Genomic DNA, 12269 nt, shown 5'->3' on the forward strand with positions numbered 1-12269 from the left:
AACAGCATTTCGCAGGAAGGCATCTCATGTATGTACCTTTAATATCCATGGTTATTCTCATCTGAACCTTTGGCCCTGCACCAGCACTATTGATCGCGTAAATCTAAAACAAAGAAACATCTTGTTACTATTTTCAAATTACTGCTTATGTGTATATATAATTATAGTTATATGTAATTTTAAGATGCTTTCATTTTTAAAGACAACTGCATCTAGTCTATTAGTTATATTTTTCTTGCACTCGCTTAAATGAATACAGTATTTAGAGGAAGACTATTTAACCACAAAGTAGTTCTTAAAACTGATATTATGGTACCAAACCCTGAGAACAAAGACCTAAACAGCCCGATCACAAAGCCCATGAAAGGACGTGGCTTCAATTTGAATCCGTAGGAAGAAAGAGCAGAAAGCCACCATGTCTACACTCTCCATCTATTCTAACATCTGTTCCTTCTGCAGCTAGGTAACTCAGGCTTTCTTTAAATCCATATTCAAGATCCTCTTTTTTTTCCTTCTCTGAGATGAAATCCTATTCCTTCAGCCTCCCAGTTTTCCTGTATTAAATCATCCCTCTGAAAGTTGGCCCTTATGCCCTTTTTCACCCCTGCCCCAAAGTATCTGAAGCTATAACCTGCGTAATGCAGCATATACACATAAAGCATTTCTGTTTGTATATACAGGGTGATTTACACAAATGGGAATCCTTTCAATTAACCTTGTGCTTAGGATGCTGTAGACACAGAATCTTCTTTTATTCACTTTATCTTGCTATATAAAATAAAGACTACGTACTTGACCAATTTTGTTGTATTGATAAATACGATTCAGAACATATCTTACTGAAATTAATTAAATTTGTTTTATATATTAGCTGCCCACTCTTCACACCATGGATGCTTTGGAAGTGTTTTGATTGAATCAAAATTATAAAATATATGGTGTGGTACGTACAGTAAACAGGCCAAGCCCATAAAATGTAGTTTAAAAATGTCTAAAAGAAATACTTATTGGAGTATGTACATTTCAAAAAGGAAGCAATCAAAATGAAAAATGATGTTATGGAATACTTGATTATGTTTATTTCTTTATGGTACAACCTAACCTTTAAGTGAGATAAATGAAAAAGTTAGGCAGTGCTTCTCAAATTGCAGTGTGCAAAGAAGGCACATCAAACCCTGTTAAAGGAAGATAGGTTGTGATTCAGTAGGTTGGGGCAGGTGCAAAAGTTTTACATTTCTAATAAACTCTCAGGTGTTCAGGATGCTGTAAATTGCACTTTGCAAACAGAAGATTCATTTATTTTCTTTAAATTACAAATTAGTTGTACATTGTCATATTTCCTATTTGTTCTTTTATTTCCAAAAGCCAAAACTGGTACAGCACTCACCATAACTATTAATATTTAATACTTACAAAAATCCTATAAAAGAACTTACTATTCCTATTACTAATTTTTCAGATAAGGAAACTGTGGCACAGATTTGAAGAAACTGCCCAGATAGAAACTAGTAGAAACTAGGATTTGAACCTAGATCAGTTCATTCTCTTAACCACCACCTTCTCTCTAACAGATTTTTCACAATGATGGTCCACTTAATGGTACATGCAACAAGAATCCTAGCAAGACAGATTATACAATAAGCTATAAAGTGAGTGAGGGAAGGAATGGATATATATATACAAATTATTAATGAGAGTGTTCTGATATAATCATAAAGAGTTGGTAGGAGGATTACTTACTAACATTCTTGAATGTTTAGGGTGGATTCTGTGTTCTTAAAAGATAATCCTCTGAATCATATAATTCTATTTGAAAATTCCAGGACATGCTACAAAAATAGTCAAAGGGTGGAACAAATTGTGTGTGTGTGTGTCTGTGTGAATGTATATGAACTCACATACATATTTACTTTCCAAAATGGATAATTTAGAATTGAAATATAAAATGTTGTTAGCTTTCAGTAATAGTTGTGTGAAATATATGTCAATTTCAATCATGTAAATAGTTATTGCTGCCCTTTGCTTTGGAAATTTCCTTTTCCATTTTCCATTTATACTCACACATTAACAGTTTCCCTTTAGGCAAAATGACCTCTTTCTATATCACTGCTCTTTTGCTTTTAACATGCATTTTCTTACACCTTTATTTTATTTCTGGATTTCTACTATAATTATGCAAGTTTTTTTGTCATCTACATATTTTGATAGGATGTACTTTTATAACAGGAAATCAGCAATTTCATTTCTCTAAACCTATTTTCTGTTGGCATGTCTTAAACGATCCCACAAAAAGATATGAAAAATGTAGTGTGTACGTAAGCTGCAGTAGTTTTGAATGCTGAGTTTGTAAATTGACTTTGTTAAATAGGTAAATAATTAAAAGCTATGAATACGTACACTGATATTGTATGTATGTCCACCTTTTAGTCCTTCTAACACTGCAATGACGGATGTGTCAGTTTTCTGGATAATGCTGAGATTGTGAATCTGGAAGGCAGTAGGGTCATCTTCTCTGTAAACCAAAGCTTGATATACTTGGATGTTTCCATTGGGTTGAGAAGGAGGAAGGAATGTTAACTGGAATTTTGTAACTTCGTCTGGTATCTTCTGAAAGGTCATGTTGTTAGGTGGATCCTTTGGGACTAAATGCAATAATTAGCAATTAAAATTTTCTAAAAATTTGTGTTCTTCTTGATCTCCATATAAAATTTATTTGCTTCAAATTTCTGTTTACAAAGAGTATTACACAGGTTATTTAAACTATATATTAATATTCTTAATTAATATACTAAACTATATTATAGAAACAAGCAAAATGGATGATGCATTGTAGAATCATTGACACCTATGGGTCACAGAAACCACAACAGGGATCCAGTTCGTCTGCTTATTTATTTACTTTCAATAGCATTTACTTTTATACAGAATACATCTCTCTGATTTTTCAAACTTACTTAAAGATAATATAGATTCAGAGGAAGTTGCAAAAATCATACATACAGTCCCCTGTAAACGTCCCCCAGTTTTCCCTGGTGGTGACATCTTATGTACCTGAGGTTTAATATCAAACCTAGAAACTGACATTGGCACAATACAGTTAGCTAGACTACAGATCTTATTCAGATTTCACCATTTTATCATGCTTGCCCCTATGTGTGTGTAGTCCTTGCAATTTGATCCCATGTATAGATTCCTGTAACCGTCACCAGAAACAAGATACAAAAACTACTCCATCACCATGAAGAACCTTCCTCCAACTATCCCCTTGTACTTGCACTTCATGCCTCCCCACAACAGTAATCATTCTCCATCTCCATAGTTTTGTCATTTTAAGAAAAACAATAGCATAATGACCTTGAAGTCCATCAGGGTTGTTGTACATATCAATAGTTCATTCTTTTTCTATTGCTGCGCAATGTTCATTTTCTAGATGTACTAGTGTTTATTTAATCATAGAAAAACATTTGGGTTGTTTCCAGTTTTTTTATTATTAATAAATCTGCTATTAACATTCATATACAGATGTTTATGTGAACATAAGTTTCCAATTCTCTGTGGTAAATGCCCAAGAGTGTAATTGCTGGATCATGTGATAAGTGCATGTTTAGTTTTTTAAAAGATTACCAAACTATTTTCCAATGTGGCTACACCATTTTACGTTCCCACTAGCAGTGTTTAGAGAGCCAGTCTTTCTGCATCTTTGCCAGCGTTTTGTGTTATCACTATTTTTAAAGTTATTATTTTATCTGTTCTAATAGATGCATAGTGAGATCTTACTGCGGTTTTAATGTGGATTTCCCTAATAGCTAATGATGCTGAAAATCTATCTTATCGTGAGTTTATTTGCCAATCATATCTCCTCTTTGTTGAAATGTCTGTTCATGTCTTTTGTCAAATTTCTAATTGGATCTTTTTAAGTGTTGAGTTTTGAGAGTTCTTCATATATTCCAGATATTCCAGTTTATTTTTGTTAAATAAAAGTTAGCCTAAAGTATAACTAGCTAAGTATTAATACATTATTATGAAAGAAAATGATATACGTGAGGATAAGATCATTTTATGAATACAGGACCTAGTTCTTGCTTTACTATATAATTAGTGTTCTTTACATAAACGGCTGATTGAATGAATACATGTATTTTGATCAAATTGAAATGGATATATTCTTCCATTCTAAGTAATGAATCTCCATGAAGAAGGCTTTTAATATTTGCTTGTCAATAGCTCAGATGCTTAAGCTTCATTTTCTTGCAATCATCTTTATACATAGTGCCCTGTGGCAAGCAAAAAAAAAACTGAGAAAAGAAAGAAAGAGGAACAGATAAATATGTTATTGTGTCAAATATCACATTTTAAGTGGAAACATGCATAACTAAAATAAAGGTCAAATGGGTTCAACACATTTTCACAACATTTGCTGTTATACATTTTTACAGTACATGAGAAATACTTATTTTATGAGACGTTTTTCTAAAAATAGAATTAGGTTTAAAGTTGGATAAGTGAAAGAATTCTCTAAGTGCTAGAAAGAACTTCCTGTCTTCCAAATAGGTTTGGTTTTACATCTAAAATTCTATTCTTGGAGGTTTAGGAAAAATTTATTAAATTAGAACATCCCTGGGAGAGGTGGCATATTAAAATTTGCAACCAACGCTTTATGGTATGAATGTGAATAAGTTCAGCAGCATCTTTCCTCACAGATGGGTAGAATGAGGGAGAAGTGCAAAAAGTACAATAATAAAACAGATACCTGGGATACACGTGGCAGCAAAATGGAAAAAAGTGGAATTTTAAGGTGTTGAGGATAAGATGTACCTTTTCATTTAGAACCCTAATTTTATAGACAGTAGAGTATATAACATAAGGAAAAGACTAGCTAAAAATATTTTTACCTCCTACACTTACCTTACAGATAGCAACAAAGAAACTATAACAGCACATCCCTTCATGTGCTCTTTCCAAAGAGACATCTGGTGGCAAAGAACATCAGGAGTCTGAAGGAGGGCGGGGCAAGCGAGTTCTGGGATGTTGACTTTCTACATTTAATTTTGAATGGTACAATCTTATTATTCATTCAAACCCTGTTCATAGGAACTTGAGGAAATCTGCATAGATTCTGTTATTTATCATATAGATTATAAAACATGTTAATAAAACATGTCACTTAACTAAGTGAAGAAAACAGATATGGCAAACATGACCTAGATTCTAATGTTGAAGTCCAGATTACTTAACAATAGAGTATTATTACTTTAATGTGCATTGAAATCATGGGTCACAAATAACTACAATGAAATTTTTAGGTGAAGCATTACAGGCCATAGACAATTGGAAAAATCATGTCTTAGGCAAGGTAACTCAATTTCTGAAACATTTAGTGTGTAAATAAATGCAAAAAAAGTACAATTGGGTACCTTGTTATGAACTAATTTGATTGTGTATTTACAAAGACTGATTGTTCTACATAATTCCACCTTGCTTTGAAAATGTGAATGGAAACCTTCATTTTTGTCAATCACAGTGAGTCACTGAATTTTATATTTATACGCTTTAAAAATTTTCGTAACACTTACCCTTTGAGGGTGGGGTGTGAGAAAGTGTAAAAAAGACACCAAACTTTCAGTTAATTTTTAGCAATGATGAAAAATATGCCTTACCTGATTCTAAAGTAGTAACAATCACTTCAGAACTCGACTTTCCGTCTACATACGCAGCAGTAATGTTTCCGGTGAATGCTGTGATCACCACGGAATACCTTGTGAATATTTTCAAATCTTTAATTTCTATGGTTTTATTTTCTTCATTTGATTTAATTAAGGAAATATTAAATTCATCAGTATCAACCTACAGGAAAAAAGTAGGCAACAATGAATGGAAGCAGCACTTGAGACACAAATCACTACAATACAACAATACAAAGCTACGCGGGATATATTTATCTAGCCAAAATTCAAATTATTACTACTATTATTATTATTATTTTACAGTCAGATTGTCCTGGGAAATCTAAAGTGCTACTTAGTATTATTTTGACAAATGAAAGTAAAAGGAAAAAAAGCCAATCAACCAACCACCATCAATCAACCCACCCAATAAACAGGCAGAAGTCATCTCTGTAGTCCGTGAACCTCTACTTTGTACTCCAATGTTTTACGTGAGAAAGATAGGTTTTGGTGTCCAACCGTCAAGCGTTCTAACCCCACCTTGGTTACTTAACAGCTTCTGTAGCATTTGACAAGTCACTTCTGCTCTCTGTGTCTTACTTTCTGTGTATGTATAATTGGGGTAATAAATCTACTTATAGTGATTTTGTTGAGATTTAGAAAAAATAGATCTGAAGTAGCTGCATAGAGATTTTGATATTTTTTTACCATAACCCACAAAAAGGAAATATATTTGTAACATAATTCAGGATATATGTATGTGTGTGTGTGTGTATATACACTCATATATATTTCTTTATAAGTAAAAAATGATTTTCAGAAATACAACTTCTTTCTGAAATGCACTTTGATATTTTTCTGCTCTTTTTAATTTTACTCCAGTTCATTTAAAAATGCTGGTCATGATGGCAGTTTGAAAAACTCTGACCTAGCACTTCACATGCACTGGGTAAGGAGTTGATTAACTGTGGATGTCATAATTATTACATGTGCACAAATGAGTATCCTTAGGTATATTTAAATATAGCCATATAATTTTTTCAAACATAGTTTATCTCTGATGGAGAATCTGGCCTATTCACCATAGGGATTAAACATAGCAAAAAATTTCTAGCAGTAGGTAGTAGGGCTTTTCCTGAGATGAACATCAAAAAATTTGAAATCTTATTATGCGTGCTCTCTCAGGTTTGTGGTTGTGCCATGGAGTCATCGAATCCTAGCGCCCTGTGGACAGCAGAGTAGAACCCTGCCTGGACTTTTTGCACCATCCTCTCCCCTTCTGGTGCTCGATCAGACAGTGCTCCCCTGCTGTTCATAGGGTTTTCAAGGCCAGAGTGTTGGAGGGAGATGTTTCGCTTCTCGAAAGTGGTAGAAAAACAAGTCAGCTTAGAAATCCAATTGATCAGGCACATGTACTCACTGGTAGGAAGTGTGTGTATGTTTAATTAGTTGTCAACATTTAAATATCACATAAAAATCTGGCTTTTAAAATTTTCCCTAAGACTAAGCTTCTATTCATGCTGGGTAACAATTTTCTAGAGATGAGTGACAGGTGACTTCTGTAATGGGGCAGGGGTCTCCAATTCATCACCGCCCACCCACTTGACTTCACTTTGATGGCTCCTTTATGTTGCTTGCCTGACTACTATCACTATTTGAACTCTGATTTTACAGAGTTGAGGTGAATTCCTTACGAGTCCATAACTACTTAGGAGCTGAGATAGGATTTGCCCCCAGGTCTTTCAAGAGCTCTCTGCACTACCACAGGTCATTGGGCCTGATCTCATAAAGTGAAATTAAACTACTCCAATGCCTTCCACTAAAACAATGGAGAACAAATATCAAGTAGTAAAAATATGACATGGCATGTATATAATCCTCCAGATCTTAAAAATATTTAATAAAGTTCAAAAACATGTTGGGTCCTCGAATACAGCATATGCAAAAATTCATTATCTGTCTTCACTAAACCTACTCCGCCTTCATTGTTATTACCCATTATTCATCCACATGCCCAGGACTGAAATGTCAGACTTTTTTGACCCATCATCTGCCTTCAATCAGTTTCAAGTTTGTTGCTCGTATTATATTCGATCACGTATTATTATTATGACATGTCTCCCATCGTTTTTGAAGTGTGGTGGTTTTACATACAATGTCAGTTATTAGACATTTGGTCTATTTTCTCTCCTTTTCCTGCCCCGCCTGCCCCCTTCTGCACCTGGCACACCCTCTTCATGTCTCAAGTACCAGAACAAATTTATCCTGTTCTGTGAAAGTCTCCTCTTTATCCTACATCCCCCATAACACGAACTTACTTACTTTGATAGTTTATACTCTGAAAAAACTGCATACTGCACACTCATTGTAGGGAATACAAGATACTCAATAAGCATTTATTAAGTAAAAAAATAAAGGGACAATGAACAAGGACCACAAAATGCATTAATTTCCAGTAGAATCATCCAGGAAGATATCTGCACCCATATCTCTTCATTTAAGATTGTCAATTTTTGCTTAATTTGAGTTTTTTAAGGAAAGAGTTTTATGTCTTTGTGGCTGGTATTTGGCAAAGCCAAGGCTGCAGCCTAAGTCCTAAATTCAATGACGTGTGTTCTTCCCTGGCCTGGCAGCCAATGACTCTTGAAGGTAGTTACATATTCATGAAATGAGCTGCAGATAAGCTCTACAAAGACAGTGACCACATCATTCTTGTTCATGTCTACGTATCCAGAACCTAGCACAATGCTGGCATGTTGGATGTATTTAAAAATGTGTGTTGAATGAATGAAGGAAGGAACTAAATGACTACTTAGTTCCAAGAATCCCAGGAAAAGTGAGAAGTCCTACAATCTGTTTGATTTCTTGCTATCTTTGATCCAAAGGGGTTTTGGTGAGCATATATTTCAATTTGGCAATTTTTTTTGCTAGTTGATGACTTTTCCTTTCTCTTATCACACCATTGTCTGCTGGTCTTAGCTAGCTCTTCACTATTTAAGAAGTTGTTTATGGTCTCTGTGCCTCAGTTCCCCTTATGCAAAATGAACATAATATTTACACCAAAATGTTGTTAGAGAAAATAAGATATGATAAGATAATGCATATGAAGAAGCCAACATGTAACTTACAGAAAATAAGCAATTACAATATTAGTTATCTTTCCGTCCTTCTCTTTCCCTTGCTCATTTTTAATCTCAATAAGAATGTTAAGAGGATGAGGTTATAAATTACTTTTTAAAATGTCTTATTTTCCCTTCTTTTAAGCACAAATTCCAAGATAGAACAAATTTTGTTAATAATGTGTCTTTTATTTGATAGAGCAGAGCATTATCATTTTTAATTTGCTTTTAATGCATTTCCCAGAGCATTTGTCATCATGTTGATTATTTTTTGCTATTATAAACTAAAAATCTTCACAAACATGCTCTAAAAAATGAACATAAACTGAAGCCTGAATGGGAGAACTGATGCATCAATAATCCCTTTAAACTTTATTTTAATTATGACAGGTCTTTTGAGATAGAACTATTTCCATTTAAGATATACTGTAAAGACATAAAATTATAAAAGCTAAACAAGAGACAGAGATGGGAAGAAAAGGGGAGGAAAATTCACCATAAATTACCTAATATAATGCATTGTATGCACCAAAAGAGAGTGGTCATCAGGCCCAGTAAAACCTAGAGAGGGTGCCAAGGAGGTATTTCCCAATCCTAATCGTAGCTAACAACCCCGTGTTATTTGCATCGTTGACCACCCTGTTTTAGATGAAAGACTTGATGCTTATGCTTGAGCTTCCTTCTGTCTGGATGGCTCCTCCAAGTTGATGTCTTCAGTGCCCTCTTATTTGTACGTTTGTATTCCCTAGGATTCTATCCTCTGGTTGATTCTTATAAAAGAGATTCCTTTTTTTTTTTATTGTTGTCAAAATAGTTTATAACATTGTGAAATTTCAGTTGTATATTAATATTTGTCAGACACATATAAATGTGCCCCTTCATCCCTTGTGCCACCCTCCACCCCTCTTCCCCCTGGTAACCACTATTTTGTTCTCTTTGTCCATAAGTTTGTTTATATTCCACATATGAATGAAATTGTATGGTGTTTGTCTTTCCCTGTCTGGCTTATTAGCAGAGATTCTTACTCTACATGTTCTAGGTTAATCCCATCTATTCTCATCATTTCAACTATCACCTAAATACCAACACTTCCCAGATCTGCAAACCCATATTTCCTTCCTCAGTTCCAGATCCATATATGATACTGCTAATTGGGTATCTTCACCTGGCGGACTCCCAAGCATCTCAAACTCAGTGTAGAGGAAATCCAGTCTTTCCCTCTGCAAATCTATTCCTCCTTACAATTTTCCAAATCATATATCTCAAAGTCATCCTCAAGTCTTCTTTACACTCACCATCCCCTGATTTTTTTCACCAAATCCTGTAGGTTTAAATTATTTTTCATTCTGTTCCCTTGCTACATTTCTTCTGTCCTTATCTTTTCTTGGCCAGCTTACTTTGAGAGTTTCCTGTCCCCTTGCCTAATTTCACCCCCCCAGGACTGCTCCAAAACGATCCTCTACAATGCAACCACACTGATCCTGTGAAACAGAAAGCTATATCCCGACTGCTTTAATTCCTCTGTTGGCACCCCACTGCCCTTCTCATAAAACCCAAACTCCATAACATCGTATGCAGTCTGCTCCTGGTCCAGCCTCATGTCTCAGCATCTTCTGGAATTCCATGACAGGGGATTCCTGAACTACTTGCTTTTTCTTCAATGAAGTCTACTCTTTCACACCTCTGTTGCATTTCCTTTTCCTGTTCTGTTCCAATTATTCCTCAAGATTAAGCGCTAATGTTATCTTATTTGGTAGATATTTCCCCTAAAGCCTTCTCCCTTCTCCTTTTGCACTATGAGTTCTTTTTCACTGTATTTTAAACCAATGTATTGCTATCAGTTTAACCACTTGGGTTTATATACATCGTCTCTACGCCGAAGATAAGTATAATAATAATCATGGTAACAATACTTTATTTACATTTATTGAGCACTTACTATGTGTCAGGCAATGTTTTAAGTTCTTTATGCATGTTAACTGATTTAGTTTTCAAAAAGCCTCTGTACCTTGGGTACTAATGTTATTTATTTTACAGATGTGAACACTGAAACACAGACAGGTCAAGTAAGTTGCCTAAGGTCTAACAGAGCTAGGAATCAAATTCAAATAGTCTGATTCCAAAACCTGTATTCTTAACAGTGTTTTCTACTGCCTTTTACAGAAGGTAAGACGTGCCTTACCGATTTGACATCTATCAGATAGAATGTTGGTCCAGTAATGACAGCCGGTTCACTCCAGCTGATGTTGATGCTGAAAGGTGATGTTGCTACTACATACACATTTTCAGGAGGACCATCTGGAGCTATGAAAAAGAAAATGAATTACCCTGCTACTTTTAAGTTAGTATTTGCTACAGTACAATAATAGAAAAGACCATGAAAAATGGATAGTCATCATGAATTAACTATACATTAATTTATGGTTCACAGCATGATTGGCAAATCAAAAGATGCAATTCCTTCCAAAATATTTAATATACATAAAAAACTTCCACATGAGAAATTATTAATCATAAATACACGATTTTTTAAACTCAAAATAATTTTGAAAAGAAAGCATTACTAGTGCTAAAATAAATCTTTTGAATAAATAAATATTTTTATTTAAAAATAGATAGGCTAACAATATCGTTTTAAACTTGCGGAAGCATATTTGACTGCAGAAAAGTGAAACTGGTACGAGGAAATTAGATTTAAAATGCATTGTCTAACGAATGAAAATTGGGTTGGTTTTATTGTTTTCACTGAGGGAGTAGCATAGAAAATAGGTTATACAACTGATCTTATTATTAAATATGTAAACATTCCCTGAATTCATTATGATTCCACATAAATTCTTTAATTCGTTCTGGTTTTATTATTGTTGTTTTTTCATCGAGAGGGAAAAACAAGACATGATATTTTAAGGAACCGACTGCTGAAAACCTTGTGCAAGTTTTCATTGGTGAAACCACTAGGAATTAGAAGAGTTTATAGCATGTTAAGAACTATTTAGTGATAGTTAATTTGGCATAGACATTGGCCTAGGAACACTGTTATACACATCTTGTCCTCCTGTGGCCCACAGTCAATTCTAGGGACATTAAATATTGGGAGATAAGTATTTCCTAGTATATCTGATTTTTAAAATCCACATGAACAAATATTATTGACCAAATATTATTCCATAGATACTGAGAAGATATAAAAAGGAAGATAAAATATTCTTCTCCTCAAATAATTTAGAAGAGCAACAAGCTGTGTGATCTTGACCAAACAACAAAACTTCTGCACCTCACTTTCCTCTTCATATGCACATTTCATAGTGTTCTAAAGGGACTAATGAAGACAACGAAATGTGAAAAGTGGCCAGTTTAGTGTTTTGCCCAGTGTTTTCAATTAAGACAATATATTATAATAAATGGCAAACTAAAGATAAGGGAGTAATTAGAAATGCAAATAATCTACTATGAGAGGGCAAAGGGCAAAGAGGTGAATAGAGACGGG

General features: G+C 34.3%; 1 protein-coding gene across 2 annotated transcripts in view; it reads right to left on the minus strand.

The window, feature by feature from the left end:
- Nucleotides 1-12269, minus strand: part of PTPRQ (protein tyrosine phosphatase receptor type Q) — a 242907-nt gene that overhangs the window by 65780 nt on the left and 164858 nt on the right. For both annotated transcript variants that reach the window (XM_070507246.1, XM_044747332.2), the window contains 4 exons: nt 10965-11086; nt 5658-5844; nt 2398-2642; nt 37-103 (listed from right to left, as the gene is read on the minus strand). In XM_070507246.1, the coding sequence (XP_070363347.1) occupies nt 37-103; nt 2398-2642; nt 5658-5844; nt 10965-11086 (621 nt within the window). The remainder of the gene's footprint in view (nt 1-36; nt 104-2397; nt 2643-5657; nt 5845-10964; nt 11087-12269) is intronic.

Source organism: Equus asinus, chromosome 4 (assembly GCF_041296235.1).
Source record: "Equus asinus isolate D_3611 breed Donkey chromosome 4, EquAss-T2T_v2, whole genome shotgun sequence".
In the NCBI taxonomy this organism is placed as follows: domain Eukaryota; kingdom Metazoa; phylum Chordata; class Mammalia; order Perissodactyla; family Equidae; genus Equus; species Equus asinus.